This window comes from Arachis ipaensis, chromosome B4, assembly GCF_059453495.1.
Source record: "Arachis ipaensis isolate K30076 ecotype BB chromosome B4, ASM5945349v1, whole genome shotgun sequence".
In the NCBI taxonomy this organism is placed as follows: Eukaryota; Viridiplantae; Streptophyta; class Magnoliopsida; order Fabales; family Fabaceae; genus Arachis; species Arachis ipaensis.
In genome coordinates this window covers 14,775,581-14,795,023 of record NC_142439.1, presented here as the reverse complement: position 1 = coordinate 14,795,023, position 19,443 = coordinate 14,775,581, and the positions used below count along the sequence as shown (strand labels likewise).

General features: G+C 29.2%; 1 protein-coding gene across 1 annotated transcript; it reads left to right on the top strand.

Annotated features, from left to right (window-relative positions):
• The first annotated feature begins 9,679 nt into the window (after positions 1–9,679).
• Positions 9,680–12,346, top strand: LOC107637607 (GDSL esterase/lipase At4g16230-like). The gene is made up of 5 exons (XM_016341004.3): positions 9,680–9,959; positions 10,066–10,193; positions 10,431–10,676; positions 11,129–11,384; positions 12,084–12,346. Exons 1-5 carry the CDS (start codon positions 9,695–9,697, stop codon positions 12,311–12,313), a joined length of 1,125 nt encoding a protein of 374 aa, XP_016196490.1. The 5' UTR covers positions 9,680–9,694; the 3' UTR covers positions 12,314–12,346.
• Positions 12,347–19,443: the final 7,097 nt, after the last annotated feature.

The following is a 19,443-nucleotide window of genomic DNA, read 5'->3' as shown; positions in this document are numbered from 1 at the left end:
AAAAATTTCACTTTTATCCTCTCTAAATTTTATGTGTGTATTTTTCATCAATTAATTAACAAAATATTGAAAAATAATACAAAAGCGACATTACATTAAACTTTGAACCATGGTTTTGAAAAATTGAACTAGACCAGTTACTTCAATTGGATTAATCAAGAATTAGTTCTCCTAGCAGTTCGGTTGATTTGGAGGACCGTCTGACAAAGAATTGATAAAAAATAGTCGATTCAACTGTGTGAACTGGTACCTTTTTTGGAATTTGTTCGGTCTACTAATTCTGCTAAAATGGAGTCGTTTTATTAATTAAAAAATAATTTTAAAAGTCCACAGTCTTACACCACTTAGTCTCTCTCCCATTTTCACTTCTCAAACTCTCACCCATCTCCCATACCACATCAAAGAAGAGAGACCTAAACCCTAGGAGCTACTCAACCCCATGCCCTACCTTTTTCATCACCGAGCTACCCTCTATCAGTTGGAAGGTATTGTTGTTGTCAGTCTAATAGCCTCAACCAAGCCTCCACCTCCTCCTGTCGTTGTCACTCACGTGCACAAAACCCACGGGGTTCTTTATTTTCCACTACAAGAAAGTTACAAAATACTGTCGGATATATCGGCGAATTTACAAAAAAAAAATCTGTCAGTAATCTATTTATCATTGGATCTAGCGGCGAAATAAATCCAATGGTAAAAACCTCGCCGCTAACTGTTTATCTGCAGATTTTTTCGTCTGTCACTAATTACCGATGAATATAAACTTTTAATTAGCGAAATTTTAGAGTTTGTTATCATAAAAAAATTTTCAACGGTAATTTTGGCACATTTACTACCATCAGATTCATCCTCCGATAAATCTAATGGTAATTTATTATTTATTAATAATTAAATTAAAAACTACCAGCGGATTTAATCGATGGTAAATTCGACAACTTAAATTTTAATTTTTTTTAAAAAACAATTGAATGGCTATACATAATACCTATTATAACCTAATATATCATCATCAATATGTCAAGAATTAATAGTTAAATACCAATTAATGAAAATCTAATAGTATTTTTAATCAAACATATACCACTATAATCTGAAATAACAAATATACAGATGAAAAAGTCAAACAGATAAGCTACTAATACTGTCAAACGAAGCAAAACTATATCCTAATCACTACAGGTCCTGATAATCGCCATTGTTATTGTTCCCTTGGTCCTATTAAGTCGCCATTCTAGGAAGAAGAGAGAAGAACGATGTTAGTGAATGTTCTTTAATTTTCTATACGAAGAACTTTATTTTAACACTATAAGATATCGTTCATTTTTAAGTAATCGATACAATCAGAAATAAATTTGATATTACTCATTTCAGGACTATTATTGCAATATAAATCTTAAAGATTTTAAGAATTTATAAATAAAGCAAATTAAAAATTAATTGAGAAAGAAAAAGTGTTTTGGTCTTTAGGGTATTTTATTAGTGTCAATACTTAGAATTCAACCAACAACACAACCTATTAAATTTTTAAAAATTCTGGCATCATTTTGTCTATAGTTAGAAACCTCCACCAAATATTTTTTTTCACAAACCAAACATAATTTTAGACAATAGTTTTTTGTTAATCCAAAGACTTCCACACAAAAAAATTATCATTTTTTACACAGGAAACAATTGTAAGATAAATTAAGGTTTTCGAAAAGGCGCCACTAGGCAACCTTCTCTTACTTCTGTCCTAAAACTTTATCCTAGAAAAAGTAAGGCCATCATAAAACTTTAACAAACATGTTTAGAAATAGAAAACCAACCTCGGTACTACACGGACAACCCATCTATATTATTAGCATGAACAACCCACGATTAAAATTACACGACGTTTAGATAAAAAAGTAAATCCTAAAATAAAAATAAAGTTAAAAATATAAAAACTAATAATAAAAAATTAATAACATTTATACAAACACGTATACACTAATCCAAAAATCCTAATTAATTCTGAATTTACTTAATTTACCTAAATTCAACTATAACTCTCCCTAACTTCAACTTTAAACTAAATTCTAAACTAATTTATTCAACTAATTATCATAAATTATACTTTATCTAATTTAGCATTATTTAATTTCTAATTATATTAAATTAAGGATTAAGTATGGTTTTGGTCCCAAAAGTTTTGCGCCAGAATCGAAATCGTCCCTCTTCAAATTTTCGATTTAGAATCGTCCTTAACGTTTTTTTCGTATTAAAATCGTCCTTTTAATTTTTTTTGGACTAAAATACCCTCACCACTACCAACACAATTACCTCCTCCACCACCACCACCACCAACACCAACACCACCGCCACAACCAGCACCAACACCACCACCACCACCACCACCACCAACACCAACACCAACACCAACACCACCCCCACCCACTGCCACTCCATCACCACCACCACCACACCAACCAAAACTCAGAAAATCAACATCATCATCGTTATCCTCATCAGAACCCAAATCTTAGATCCAGAACTCAAACTCAGAAAAACAAACCCAGAATTCTTCCTCAACACCAATCTTCTTCCTCAACATTAACCAGAAGCAGATGCACAAACGCAGAAGAACAACAATGGATAACAACAATGGATAACAACAAGCTCAACCAGAAGTAGAAGAACAGCAGAAGCAAAAAATAATGAAACAACAACAACCAAATGCAGAAGAACAACAACAACCATGGATCTTGTATACAATTAACCATTAACATAAATTCAATAACCTAAGCTAATTCAACAATAACAACAACAATTCAGTAGCAACTTTCAGCAATTCAATAACCTAAAATTAACTAACAGAAAATTAAAATCCAGCTAAACTAACCCAGAATCAAATCAAGGGGCTGGAGGGAGGGTAACAGGTAGTGGTGGCTCGGATTCCTTCTGCGACAGGAACTGAGGGAGGGAAAGCAGGGAGGCTCGCTGGCGGTGGTGAAACAGAGGAGACTCCACGTTGCTGTGTGGTGGTGAAGCAGGGGAGGCTCCACGTTGCTGCGCCATGGTGAAGCAGGAGAGGCTCGCCGGCGGTGAGCTCTGGTTCGAGGAGATCCGAGACAGGGAAGAAGAGAAGGAGGGGATAGGATCGCGGTTGATCTGGACAGCAGAGAGGCAGCGACTGCAGCGGCGAGACGGTGAGACTGCGGCGGCGGGACGGCGGCTTCCCTTCCCCCTTCATCGTCATCATCATCAGAGTTCTGGAGGAGGCGGCGGCGACGACGAGGTTACGGCAGCGACGACGGAGGCTCGCCGGCGCCATCCCCCTCCCCCTCTTCCCCTCCCCTCCCCCTTCGTATACCTTTTTCTTCCCCCCACCCCCCAACGCGTTTTCTTCCCCTTCCCCCCAACACGCGTTTTCTTTTTTTTTTAATTTTATAATTTTTATTATTAAAATAGGAATAGGGATAGTTTAGGAATAAAACAAAAAATTTTATTAAAAAGGACGATTTTAATACGAAAAAAAACGTTAAGGACGATTTTAAATCGAAAATTAGAAGAGGGACGGTTTCGATTCTGGCACAAAACTTTTGGGACCAAAACCATACTTAACCCTTAAATTAATGTAACAAACTCTAATCACACACTTCATTAAAAAAAATAATCAAGAATTTAATAAAAATTAATAATATCCTAGACAAATAAAAAAATTCAACTCTAAATTACTCTAGTTTCAACTTTAAAGTAAACCCTAAACTAATTTATCCAACTAATTACCATAAATTATGCCATAACATATTCTAATCACATATTTTATTAACAAAATTTAATCAAAAATAATAAAATACTTAATAAAATCTTAAACAAGTAATAAAATCTGAAAAAAATAAAAAATATAAAAAATTACTTCTGACGGTGGCGGCAGGATAGTGAAAGCGTGGTAGAGACAAGAGGTAACAGTGAGACCTACGGTAGTGGAGTTAAAGTATAGTAAATCTTAGGTATAATATAACTAACAACTAAAAGAAAAAAGGACAACATTACTCTGGTGCAGTGGACCTTAGCGGCGGTGACGGCGACGCAGTGATGACCTCCGATGGTAAGGGCCACCAACAGCAGTGGCAAGATTTTTCACAGAGACTCCGACAACAGTGACAACAACATGCTGCTGATCTGCGACAACGATAGGACTAAGTGGCAGCGACAACAGCTCAACTCTGGGTGGTGGCACAACAACCTTCTTCAATGGAGAAGAGGGAGAAAGACGAGAGAAAAGCAGAGAAGATGGAAAAAGCGAGAGTTTATAGAAGTAAGGGAGATGGGTTTCACCTTTAAATCTCTACCTAATTTGTCATCGGATTTATCAGCGATAACATCCAATGGTAAGGTGCTCGTCGTTGCTTAAACACCATGTTCCACTAATTTGTGTTGCCGTCGAAAATTTTCGACGAAAAATCCAATGCTAAATTTGGCGCTAATAAAATTAATTTTCGCGCCCCTATTTACTGGTGGTATTTAGTTTTAAATTCGACAGTAAGTTATTCTAAGAACAAATTTTTACTCGTAGTTATCGAAAAATCTGCTGCTAAACTCGCTGGTAATGTCTGTTGTCAAATCCGACAGCATTAAGTACATTTCTTGTAGTGTTCTCCAGTCTCTAACATCACTCCTGTTGTCGGTTTTCTCGTCGTCGCTCTTCGTTCTCTGTCGCGGTCCTCCTCTCCGTGAACATCTCTACTTGCACTCACCCGTTTTCTTTTCACCATCAGCATTAAACTATTGAACCATTAAACTCATACTTGATCGATTTATTGACGAGTTTGGTTCTAGCAACCTTTATTACTAGGGGTATGTTTGGAAAACACGTTGGAAGAGAATAAGCAAACTTTAGATTTCTTGAAAGCTTCAATTTTTGGTTTGGCAAATTTTTTATTCATAAACGCAGAAGTAATTTTGCATTCAAAATCACGTTTACAAGAAGCAACAATTTTGAGTTCACCAATGGATTTTTAGCCATCAACATTCAATCTTTATTTACATTTTACCAATTTTATTCTTTATGCATGTTATTGTATTATTTATAAAATTCTTATTATTTCTGTTTATATGAACTCTTTTTTTATTATTTATTAATTTTTTTTTCTTAATTATTTGTTTGACATTATACATTTTTATAATTGTGATTTTTTGTATTATTTTTTTATTATCTTTTTATAATATAATTTATTGATCCTGTTAGGTAAAGTAAATTAAACAAAAAATTAATTATAAATAATAATAATAAAAAAAATTATAACATACTAAAAAAGAGTACTAAGAGTATTAAAAATAGACTATATAAAAAATATCATCAAAATTTTTTTAATTTATTTCAATCACTACCAAGATAAATATTTAATTTTTTCTATTATTCTTAGTACTCTCTAAAATTTATATTTTGTTAGTTTTAATTAAAAAAATATTTTGTCAATTTTTATATATTATTTTTATTTTAATATATAAATATTAATTTTATTATAAAATTAATTAATAAGATCTATTTAAATATTTAAATTAAATTGATAAGATAATATACAAAAATTATTTAAGTTGATGTCTATTAGTAATTTTTTATATAAAAGTAATTTTAAGTAGTATAATTCAAACAATATTTATTTTATTATAATCTATTTTAATATAAAAATTACTAAACATAAATCACTTTAACACAAACTTATTTTTTATCAAAATCAAATTTACAAAATTAATTTTATACAAACTCCCATTTATAAACTATAATCCAAACACACACTAATTCTTTCAATTTCACACGTTAGTGGTAGTGTAGATTCGGAATCCTTCCATAGCCACAGCTCACCTCGTTTGACCATTCACAGACAAACACATACACTAGCCTCTTATGCTTGCCAAACTAACTGCTTTTCTTTATCAGACAAATATTAATTAAAAGTATGTATTAATTGCGTTTCATATATAAATTAAGCTCATCAATATTTTTTTTTGTAAATAAGCTCATCAATATTTTATTTCTTGTTCTAGCTGCCTATTTTTGTTGCATTAAAGGCTTTAAACGACCCTAAGTTATTTATTGTGTACACAGAAAGCCCATATCTCAGCTCATTGCCAGTCACTTTGCTTGAACAACAATAATGAATATAGAAAATTGAATTTTGTTTATATATTTAACATTAACTAAAAAATTTAAAATTTTAATATGAATTTTTAAAATTTTTTTCTTTGATATTTTTAACACTTATTACCAAAATCCAATTGTAAAAGTTAATTATTTCACACAAGAACTTTGGAACTTGGTTAATGTAAAAATTTAAAATAATAATAAAATATAAAATTCAATTGGTAAGAACAGGGTATGGGATTGACACATGAAGAATTTATTATGCTATATCTGTTCAACATATATATAAGACTTGCAATTAATCAATATAGGACTATGATAGGTGCAATTCATTCTGGAAATAAGATTTGCAAAGTGTTGAGCTAAGCAACATTAATGAATGAGAAAGAGAATATATGAGTATAGTTGCATTGGCAAGTATATGTTTTATTTTCTTTTATTTTAAAATAATTAATTTCAACTAATTACATATTTATATCTATTATTCATTTTTAAAATCGAACAATAAATATAGGACTTCAAAAAAATTGAAGAAATAAAAAATTGAAGAAATTAAATCCTATGAGGTGAAATCTCATATACGGTTTTAGTAGAATGAAAAAGAAAATAATCTATATATTTGTCAACATTTTCACTATCATTACAAAAGAAATATAACATTATATTAATATTCACCTTTTGAATATGCTTAATTTCTGGATCCTAAATATATATACTGCAGCTTATTATGTACCGACCGCATTTCACTTAAGAGATTTGTTGAACAAGTAAAACTAATATTTATTTATATATGTATTATTTTACTGAAGTGAATAATTATTTATGAACAGAGATATTATGAGATATTATTCGAAGAAGCTAAATATATAGTCAGATAAAGAATATAGAATCCTCAATAAAGGCATTCTAATTTTTCTTTCTTTCTTTCTTTCTTGTTTTTTTTTTTTTTTTTGTGAGAAGAGATCAGAATATATACACTAATAAGTTTTAAGTTCTTTATTCCACGAAAAATGTTCATCACAAACATATCTTTGTTTCACTTAAGATGAAATGAACTTGAAAAACTATATATACAGGGTAAAGTATAAAATTTGTCTCTTACATTTGGACGTAATCCTGTTTTAGTTTTTAAGGTTTAAAATGTCCTATTTGAATTTAAAAAAGTTTCATTTAGTTTTAATATAGTCTCACCGTGAGGTCAAAGTTAAATAATTAACGAAATATCCTACATGACAGCAATACAAGAACAAGTTCGATAATTTGGAGAATAAGTATAAGCTCTAGAGGTACAAACTCAACTGTGGATGCATCAATATATTTATTTATTATTTTTTTTACAATTTAAATAAAATATTTTTTATAGAACTAAGGAGAATGATAAATAATGTATTGATGCATCCACGGTTAATTTTATGCTTCTGAAACTTGTATTTATTTTCTAGATTATCGATCTTGTTGTTATGTAAGACATTTTGTTAATTATTTAACTTTGACTTCACAGTGGAACTACATTGAAACTAAAAATGAAACTTTTACTTTAAGCTTTAAGGATCAAAACAGAATTACGCCCAAATATAAAGAACCAATTTAATACTTTACTATATATATATATATATATATATATATATAAGGCGAATTATAGTATTTTATATTTTAATAATATTTTTTAAAATATCATATGATTATCATAATTATCGTAGCAGAAATATATTAGGATGATGAATTATAAAATAGGAACAATGAATATGAACAATAACTTGACAGGAGTACAGTGTTCTCCATTATAATATTACCAAAGAGGGAAAGTCACTTTCAAGTGGTATCAGCCTGTTTCTTTATTATTACTGTCTTCATTTATAGCTTAGAAGTGAAGACTTAATTGGTTTTGAATTTTGCACAACTTGGTCGCATTCTGTTTTGGGTAACTATTTTAAGAAAAGGAAGCCTTGAATATGTGCACGGATTTCCTAAGGTTGCACACAGAAATTTTTACATTATATTATTATGGAGTAAAATTCTAAATTAATCTCCAAATATCTTATTTGAGTGATTATTTTAATCTCTAATATTTATTTATTTATTAGTCTAATAATCCTTAAATCTATAAAACGTGAGGTAGATTAATTAATTTTTAAAATAATTTTGAGGGGAGACCAAGAAAATTTCTTTTATAAGTATAAATGACTAATCTCTATTTTATATTTTATAAATTTAAAAAACTAAAAAATAAATAAACAGAAATCGAGAATCAAAATGACCACTGCCATTTTGTAAAAATACTTTTTTATTCTTAAATAATAAATTATAAAATTAAATTTTAATATATTATAAAAATATTATTTTTATTTAAACAGTTGCCATATTAACCACTCCAGCGTAACGTGAGGGACTACTGTTCGCCCTATTGTGACACCCATCTTTATAAAATATTAATACTTTTACACATTTCGCCCTAGCAAATTAGCAATAAGGATGTTCAACATCCGGTCCACGCTGAAACATTTTTTTTTTAATTTGTCATTTTTATTTAGTATTTTTGTTTGTCGATTTTAGATCATAGCTGGTATTATTTTTATTTTAAAATAATTTATTTTAATATAAAAATTATATAATATTTATTGAATTCAATCTTTATAAATAAAATTTTATTAATTCATTATTTAAAATTTACAAAATTATATTATATATATTAATTATATATCAGCTCAATCTAATTAATTTCGAATTAATTTAAAATTCGCTTTAAATCTTTAAAATAGAGATGATGATAAAATATTTGGGTCAAATTTAAATCTATTTTAGTGCAAAATAATTATTTTATGGTCAAACAATGAGGTAAAATGCATATATGGGATTTAAAGAGGGTGTAGGACACCAATATAATTACTCCATAAGTCGGATGGTCAGTTTTAATATCAAAGTATTAAAAATTTTTAGAACATTAAAATTGGAATGTTCGATTTCTATCTTTAAAAAATTAAAATATTTTTAAAGTTAAAATCAAACTCTCCGATTTTACTTTTCACATAATTAAAAAATATAAAATACTAAAATTTAACTCTCTAAAATAATTTAAAATTAAAATCGAGCCTTTCAATTTTTATTTTTAGAAGAATAAAAATTAAAAAATTAAAATTGGACCTCCGGTTTTATTTTTATTATTAATACAATTTTTCACATTAAAAAAAAAGCAAAAAAGATAATATATTTTAAAATATCACGATTTGGCATTTTGGCCCCATATTTAATTTTTTTAGCCGCACTTTGGGCCTTTGGGGTAATATATATTTACCAAATTTGCTATTTACAAAATTTGCTCACATACGGTAGTTGATCTGTATTAAGGGTCATTAATATAGGTGGTTCACTTCATTGTTGAACCCATACCTTTGACTGAAAAAGGGTGTTTTCTCTGTTATCCTCACACAACCTTTTTAGTGTTATATATATGTGTGTGTGTCTACCCAACCCATTATCATTAGCACATAGCAATAATATCAATCATATTCTTTTGTGATCTTATTATTATTATTCACATTATATTACATCTTTAGTTTCTATCAATACACAATTATACATACATATTTTGCAATGGCTATGGATTTGAATAGGATCTTCATTGTTGACAGTGTTGTTGTGTTTGGAGTTTGCATAGTTTTGGCCATGTTGTTTAAGGTTTCAACTACCTCACAAGATTCATCAACTGCAAATTTTGTGTTTGGAGATTCTCTTGTTGATGTAGGGAACAATAACTACATTCCCACTCTCACGAGGGCTAACTACGCTCCTTTTGGCATTGATTTTGGCAAACCAACAGGGAGGTTCACAAATGGAAGAACCATTGTTGATATCATTGGTAAGTAAATAAATTAAATTAAATTAAACTATACTACACTTTTTCTTTTCTTTTCTTTTTCAGTATTATCAAGTGTGCTATTTATTTATTTTTTCAATGTGAGAAGGTGAGGAACTAGCAATGGGTTATACTCCACCTTATTTGGCTCCAACCACAGTTGGACCAGTGATTCTAAAGGGTGTCAACTATGCCTCAGGTGGAAGTGGAATCCTCAATCTCACTGGAAAAATCTTTGTAAGTTCTTCAACAATCAAAGATACATTTCAAGTGTTTCAGAAATTCGAGTGTTCCAATGATTTTAACTATTAAAATTGATGGTTTAAATCACTGAAATACCTGAGTTTAAAACGCTTGAAATGATCTCAATAACCAATATCTTTGACTTTTTGCTACATGCATATACTTAATTAATTAAATACAAAATGGTACACTTTTTAATTAGTATTATTATTATTATTATAACTATAATAGGGTGGAAGAATAAACTTGGATGCACAATTAGATAACTTTGAAAATACAAGGCAAGACATTATTTCAAGCATTGGGGTTACTGCAGCTGTTGATCTATTAAGAAGAGGACTGTTCTCAGTAACAATTGGTTCAAACGATTTCATCAATAACTATCTAACACCAGGAGTCACCATTGCTGAGCAGAAGTTGACAACTCCACAAGTCTTTGTCAACACCATGATTTCAAGATTCAGAATGCAACTCACTGTAATGAATAATAATGTTATTATATTCCTACCATATAGTAGTATTGCTAATCATAAGTTTGTCTTTGATAAATATATCAGAAAAATAAAATAAAATCAAGATTGGGAGATAGAGAGATAAAATGGAAATACTTTATTTTGTTTCTGTTTTTAGTACTATTTTTAAAATAAAAATATATAAATCTACCTTCTTGTAAAGATAAATAGAGACACTCCTGCAAAAAAAAAAAACACAAAATTCTTATATTTTTTCTAGTGTGTTTTTGTCACTCTACCTCTGTTTTTCATTTTTTTATTTTGGTTTTTGAAACAGAATTTAAGTACAAGGGAATTAATTATATTAATTTTTTAATATATAAGCAGAAAATCAAACATTTTATTATGAAAAATATGATTGTTTCTCAAAATATATAAACTTAAATAACAAATGAGAATTTTTTTTTTCTTTTGCAGAGGTTATTCAATCTTGGAGCAAGAAAAATCATAGTGGTGAATGTGGGGCCCATTGGGTGCATCCCAAATCAAAGGGATACAAACATAGATGCTGGAGATAATTGTGTCACATTCCCCAATCAGTTAGCTCAATTGTTTAACACCCAATTGAAGGGTCTTGTTGCTGAGCTCAGTGCAAATTTGAAGGGTTCAATGTTTGTTTATGCAGATGTTTACACCATCTTGGAAGATATATTCAGCAATTACATGGAATATGGTATGTATATATGCATGCCAATTAATCTACACTGACACCTCTCAATATTCACTATAATTTTTTGACTAATTAATTAGAAAATAATTTGATGTATCAAACTGTTTTATATTGTAATTTAATTAATTTAAACATTTTATTTTATGATCATTCCAATCATAGGTGTAAAAGTTAATGAAGTTGAATGTGTATACAAAATGTTCACTTCATAATTAGATGATTACAAAGTTTGTTTACATTTTTTTATAATTAGTAACATATTTAATATTTTAGACAATCACAATTTATGGCAAAATTTAAATGATGAATTCTAATTCGAAGATGTTTCGATAGTTATGATGATCATACAAGTATGGTTACAATTAAAGTAATATTTTTTATATTTTAATAATATTTTTATTTTTAAATTAAAAAATATTGTTAAATAATAAAAAAATATTATTTTAATTTTTAACAACACTTTTTTAAAGTATCATAGCTACCATATTTACCATAATATAACTATATTAGAATATTCTAATTTAAATTGTGTTATTAGTTAAAATAGTAGAAAAACACAAATTATAATGGTTAAATTAAAAATTATAAAGTAATTCTATCAGAATATCTCTAACAATATTCTTCGACATTTTTACGTACTGTAATTGTATCAAAATTAAATTCTTTGATAAATGAATAATGATGTAGTGATGATGCATACAGGTTTTGTAAACCCATCATCATCTTGTTGTTCCTTGGCTGGGAGATTTGGAGGTTTAATCCCATGTAGTCCAACATCAAGAGTATGCATGGACAGATCAAAGTATGTGTTTTGGGACCCTTTTCATCCAACTGATGCTGCTAATGTTTTTATAGCCAAGCGTTTGTTAGATGGTTCTCACAATGATATTTATCCAATGAATGTTCGTCAACTCTTTTATGCTTCTTCATGATACTTAATTTAATTAATTAATTTATTCCCTTAATCCTACTTTTGTATCCGGGTGTTTCATTGGTCAAAATTTGGAGGATACTTTACAGTTTACATATACATTTTGTTATTGATCCATATGGAGAATATATAATAATAGTATACAAAACCCTAATTACATTTTATTCTCTCATATATGGTAGTGTTATTTTTCTTTTATTTATTTAATTTTTTATTTTTTTTTAATCGTAATATGAGATTAATTTTTTACAATAGGTTATAACATCTAGTATGTATTTCCATTACAGAATTATTAATAGAGTCGACGATATATAAAATAATATTATAATAATTTTAAAACGTTAGAAATAAATTTAAATAAAATAATGTTTAAAACGTTATTGACAATTTTAAGATATTATCTAAATTAAATATTAAGAATAAAAATAATACTTTACTCAACTTAAAATTAATCCTACAAATTAAACTTAAACCCCACACACTAATTTGTTGTTATGATATATATTGGGTAAAATACTCATTTAATTTTTAACTTTTGAACTGAGTACTAATAATATAGTTTTGAAACGTCTTATTCTTTTTCTATTTTATAGTCCTAATTAAAATTAATTAATTATTTTTTTTAAACGTCCTATTTTATTCTAAAAATACTTATTTTTTCTATCATCTTCTTTTAGATAATGATAATAATCATAATATGGTGATTGTAGTGGTTTAAGATTAAAATTAACAAAAAAAAAGATAAAATAGTAAAATATTGATATTTTTATTAAAAAAAATTAATTTTGGTTAAAGGACAAAAACATGGTAAAATAAATTTTTTTGAAAAAAATACATTTAAATATTAAAAAATTTAGTTCAAAAATTAAGACTAAAATAATTTTAGTCTTCATCACTATATATATCACATAACCAATTTAATTATTGTGAAAGAGGCCATGAACAAACAGATTTCATGAGTGGCCACTGGCCAAACTATACATATATATAAGTTTGCAATGAGAATAAATGCAAGCACTCATTATTTTCCACCAAACCTCACGTTGATGAGAATTACTCCGATCCAGAGTAGTAATAAACTAATAATAATGCTTTACCTTCATGAATCTTGGTCTCACCATTTATTCAAAGTTACACCTTAAGATAATGGTTTTAATAAACAATCTGTTAATAAAGTAGGGAATGAACAAATATTAAGAGTGAAAAAGAAAAGTTTTAAAATAAAGAAAAATATTGATTGATTATTGGCTGAACAAATTAATTAATTAGTTTCCCATATCTTTTCCCATAAACTAATTAATAAGGAGCATTAACATTATTGACGATAAATTATTGCTGTTGGCAGAAGCAGAAATTTGTGAATTTATAATTGTTTTTAAACGCAGACAACACAACACTACTCCAGCATGTTGCGTCCTTTAAGGGAGGATAAGAGAAACCATTTTCTGAAGAAAGCTGTGATCTACAGCCATGAGAATTAACTACCATAAACCGCGTTTTCTTGGTGGTGTGCAATGTGTATCTAGTTATTGTTATTTATAATTTTAATTTAAAATCAATGTATACTTAATTTTTGTTAAAAAATTTTAATATGAAAAAAAATATGTGAATTTTTGCTGGAAATGAAATTTTTTAGTATATATACAGGTGGGTGGATGTTGCAGATATAGTAGATGCAACATGCAAATTACGTGCTAATGAATCATCTCAGCATGCATGCAGCGTAATGGACACGTGTTTTAATCAGAAGTAACATGCACTATGCATGTTGTCCACGTGGACCATCCAAGCAACGCGCACCATGCATGTTAGACACGTGTCAGGCATGCAAGCAACACGCACTTTACGTGTTGTACACGTGCCAAATGCTAGTTGGATGGCATTGCAACACGTAACCTGTAAGGTGAGTCCTCTGCTTATAAAAACCAAAATTCGTTACCATTTTATTTCATTGTGAGAGAGGTATTTTATTGTATTATTGGTGTGATGGAGGATCTTTTAAAGCGGGTGAGCAACATTTTTTATAGGAGTTCGGTTGTCGTATTTGGTGGTCTAATACAATTTGAGATTATGCCGATTGTTGACGAAACAAGTATTCAGCGGATGTTTCATATTCACTAACAAACTCAGGTGCAACACTCAAGGACTGAGTTGTATGTTGAGTTTGAACATATAGCTGCGTATGAGATTCAATATGACCTAGATGTGCAAAATGACAAAGCTGAAGCGTACAAAGGAATGAATAATGATAGTGACAAAGGAGTTCGAAGTTACATACAAAGCCAGTGACGAGGACGAAGACGGCGATGGGGAGGTGAGACAGTCGTGGAAACTTTAGTGATTCCACCCGCAATCAGTCAACTGATGAATGCTCTACCTTTTATATGTAGTTTGGATCTTGACGTCATGCATGCACTGGAGTTCCCCGAATATGCGAACATAGGTATGTGAGGAGTGGGTAGTATGTTTCCTTAATTTTGTTTTGATGGATCGACGAGGAGGCACACGTATTTCATGGGACGATTTCACAGGATCACTCCAAGTTGGACCCAGACACGATTGCTAAGGCTATAAAGCCATTGGTTGAATCTGAACCGTTTATAAAAGTGAAATCTGTAATTGCGAAAGTTCAAGCAAAATTCAACTACACTATTAATTACCGAAAGGTTTGGTTGGCAAAGCAGAGGTCGATAGCTAAAATTTTCGGTGAATGAAAAGAATCTTACCAAACTTTGCCGTTGTGGTTCTCGGCAATGGTCCAAAAGATACCTGATTCACAAGTCCAAATAAAAATACGACCCAGTATTATTTTTTAATTTATTAATTTAATAATTAATAAAAATATAAAATATTATATTATAATAAAAAATAAAAAAGAATAATATTATAAAAAATTATACATACTAATAACAAAAAATAGAAAAAAAATAGAATAATATTATCTTTGAAAAATAAAAAATTAATATTATTTATGTTATTTATTCATACTAACAAAAATAACAGTACAACTAAACTAATATTAACTAAATAAATAGTTACAAACTACTAAATTAATATTAACCAAATAAAGACTCACACACTAATTGAAAATATAATAAACTTATTACGTTAGGATATTCCAAATAATTAATATGATCTTCTGCATACATATAATTACGTATGATTTTAGATGTACTAATTTCACTCTTAACTAAAATTAATTTACTCACTCTCAACTACATCACAAAACCTACATTTCCACACAATGATAACACTAAGTAGACTCTCAACTAGCAAACCGTGAATGAAATGAAATGAAATGAAAATGAAGTTCCCAACCTCCCCTTTTATACACCCGGAGCAAACCATGAAGCAAATGTTGCCATTAGTGATTTCTCTTCCGAGAGCAAGTCTTGTCTCCTTCATGGAGACACTGACCAAAATTGGTCAATATGCACCCTGCATGCTGCTGGGGTGACAACATGTGGCGTTTCTGTGTTTGGAGACACTGATCAAGACACTTCAAGAATCTATAATGCATCTCTGCTAAAGATAACATGCACCCTGCGTGTTGTTCTAGAGCTGTTATGTGGTAAATTTTTGCTAAAATTTTTTGATAAAGTTACCTCGAAAATTTGCGCAAAATCTTTGCTAAAATAACACGCAAAGTGCGTCTTGCACCAAAAGACAACACATGATGAATCTTTGTTAAAAATTTTTGATAAAGTTGTCTCGAATTTTCGAAAAAATAACACACAAAATGTGTATTGTGTTAGCATTTCTGACACATCCACATTTCTATAAAACATTCCAAACATCAATATTCAACAAAAATATTAATTTCTTTTTTATATCTAAAATAATTTCTGCTCGTTTTTTCTTTTTTATCTTTTCTCTTCTATTTTGTTTCTCTTTACCTTATTTTATATCTGGCTTTATTTTTTCACATTTTTATACACCATAAATTGTTATTCAGCATTATTATTCTTCTTTATTTCTTTACTATACATGTATTCTTCTATTTTTATACATTTTTAATTCACAAATTAATTTGTCAAAACTGCACTGTTGACATTCGTTTTCTAAAAAATGTCATTCTTAATATAATGACGGTTAAATTACCATAAATACAAAAAAACTCGCCATAATTAACTAATTTTTCAAATTTTTTGTAGTAAGTATAATTACCCCGATATGAAATAGGAGAATACTAGAGGGATAATATTTTTAGTAGAAAAAAAAAGTAAATAATTAATTAATATTAACTTAAATATATTAAAAATATTTGTTATTACTTAATATTTCTATATGTAACTTCTTGTTATGATTTGTTGCATAATTTGTTAATGAGAAAATTAAATCATAGGTCAGCTAACTCGTCAGTTTGCATCTGGCACCTTTTGTGTTCCTTTTTTATTATTATTTTCCGCTAATAATAAAAAAAATAGGTTGAGGAAAATGATTGCCCCAATAGAGGCCAGTGCATTAGCAGGAAAAAGCCAACAGAGTGAGGGAGAAAAAAAGAAAAGAAAAGAAAATAGCCCAGGGAGACCATCAAGAGGCACATATAAACATACAAGTATATATTTGCATTGCCACCATATTTTTGAAAGAGAAATAAAGTATAAGAAAGAAAAAAGAAAAGAAATAAAAAAATGGGTATATGTTAAACTTATCTTTATAGGTCAGTTAACATTGTTCTTCTAATAATTACCATTTTAGAATTTAAATTTTTAGATTTTTTTATATAAATAAATATCACAAATATATTATTTCCCAAAATACGCATGAAGAGAAATGGTTTCGAAAATGCGCACAGCCACTTCAGGGGGTATATGCGAATTAGATTTACACTCCAATTTAGATCTGACAACTACGAAATGGGATTGACAGAAGCAGGAGGTATTTTTGACTCGACGCCCATGAAATAGGTGGAGAAGCCATTTTATAGCTGGCGTCAATGAAATAACCAACTCCAAGAAAGCATCCACGAATTGGAGTCCAAATCAATGTTATTACACACTAAATGGTGCACTTCAAGTGTATTGCCTGCGAAGTTCAATCCTAATTTGCCTATATCGCTTGTGCACCATTCACGAAAGGAGCCATTTTCCTGCACTCTCTTCCAACCCTAAAATTTCTCTCTACCTCTTTATCTTCCTTCTCTCTAAGATATTGTGGGTGTTGGTTTTGTTTTGCTGTGTGTATGGCTTCCGAAAACGTATATGTGATCATATACCCTAATGAAAAAATTTCTCATACGGCCAGAAGCGGATGACCGGGGCCTAAGATGGCCATGGTCCCCCAAGATTTTTTAAAAAAATTAGTAAATAATAATATTAAGTATTTTTTATATAAGATGTTAAAATAAAATATAAGTTGCAGAATCTTATAAATTAAAGTAACTAAAACTTGTAATATGTATTGGTATTTGGGCTATTGTTTATTGGTAGCTCATTCTAATAATTAATGAAAATAGTTCTATTATACTAGGTCAATAGATAATAGTCCATATTATTAATTAATGTATTACTAGTACATTTTTCAAACTTTTTTCTTCAAAGCATCAGAGGCTCACAGCGTGAGCGTGTCAGCGCACACTTCTCTCTCTTTTATTGGCTCTCATTATAGCTTTGGTAGACTTTTGGTCTTCCCATTCTAATTTTCTCTTCATACCAAAATTGATACGATATATGAAGAAAAACCATTGAAAATTTGAAGTGTACAGCGAAATATTAACCATTGAATACACAACAAAGACTCAAAGAGGTATATCTCAATTTTTTTAAGTTAATAACAATGTCAAATATTATTTACATTATTTATTTAAAATAATTAATTTATTTTTTTTATAATGGACAGTGTTCAAAGATTGAAGTGAGAGCAAAACTCAATAGAGTTATTTTTGGGTGAGACTTGGAACAAAAAATAATAAGGTAAATTAATAACTTTATTTTGTTATTATACATTTGTGTTTCTAAAATTATTTGTTATTGTTCAATAGGTTTAATATTTTTTTTTTAAAATAACATATATGCAATTATTTTTGTTTTTTGTTTTTTTTTTTGCCAGATAGTTCAAGTTAAGTTAAAAATGTCAAAGATGGAAACAATTCACTCATTTTTTAAGAGAAAAGAGAGAATATATGATGAACAAAATTCAATTTCAGATTCTTTGAGTAATGTTCAAAATATTATTGAACAACCTGTGACATAACTTGTTTTGCAAGATATTCAACCACCTGCTTCTAAAATAATAAGGACTGAAATAGATCAAGTTAATATTGATACATTGATGCGTGATCCCGAAAAGCATCCGCAAATTTGGAATTATCCTATCAATCAACAAGATGAAATTTGTATAGCATATATAAAGTTTGGACCATATCAATTTATTATGAATGAATACCCTCTTTCTGGTCTTGAAAGTCATCCTCGTCGTTTCAAAGCTCATTGGTTTAAGAGTTTTTCTTGGCTAGAATATTCGTCGGAAGTGGATGCTGCATTTTGTCTTCCAAGTTATTTATTTTCTAGAAAATCAAGTCCATTCACATCAGGAGGATTTCGCAATTGGAAAAAAGTGAATAATGGAAAGGATTGTGCATTTTTATCTCATGTGGGTAGATCTCTTAATTCTCCTCATAATATTGCTGTTAAGTCTGGTAAAGATTTGCTTAACCAATTATGTCACATTGACAAAGTATTGGCTAAAGCAAAGCTCACAACAAGTTTTAAGCAATAGATTGCACCTTAAAGCCTTTATTGATACTATCAGATGGTTAACATTTTAAGCTTGTGCTTTTAGGGGACATGACGAGAGTCATGAGTCTTAGAATCGAGGAAATTTTCTTGAAATGTTAAAATTATTAGCTTCTTTTAATAAAGAAGTGGATGCAGTTGTCTTGGAGAATGCTCCTCAAAATGCAATATACACATCACCTTCTATTCAAAAGAAAATTCTACATGTTTTTGCTAGAAAGGTGCAAAATAAAATTTGCAATGAGATTGGTAATGCAAAGTTTTGTTTGATTGTTGATGAAGCTAGAGATAAATCTAAAAGAGAACAAATGGCACTTGTTGTTAGATTTGTTGATAAGCATGGATTTGTCAAAGAAAGGCTAATAGATGTTGTTCATGTCGAAGATACTACTTT

Excerpts from the sequence above, each read along its gene's own strand:
- LOC107637607 (XM_016341004.3), top strand. The coding sequence starts at position 9,695 with ATGGCTATGGATTTGAATAGGATCTTCATTGTTGACAGTGTTGTTGTG. Across the intron at positions 9,960-10,065 it reads AACCATTGTTGATATCATTG|GTGAGGAACTAGCAATGGGT; the intron begins GTAAGTAAATAA and ends CAATGTGAGAAG. Across the intron at positions 11,385-12,083 it reads CAGCAATTACATGGAATATG|GTTTTGTAAACCCATCATCA; the intron begins GTATGTATATAT and ends TGATGCATACAG.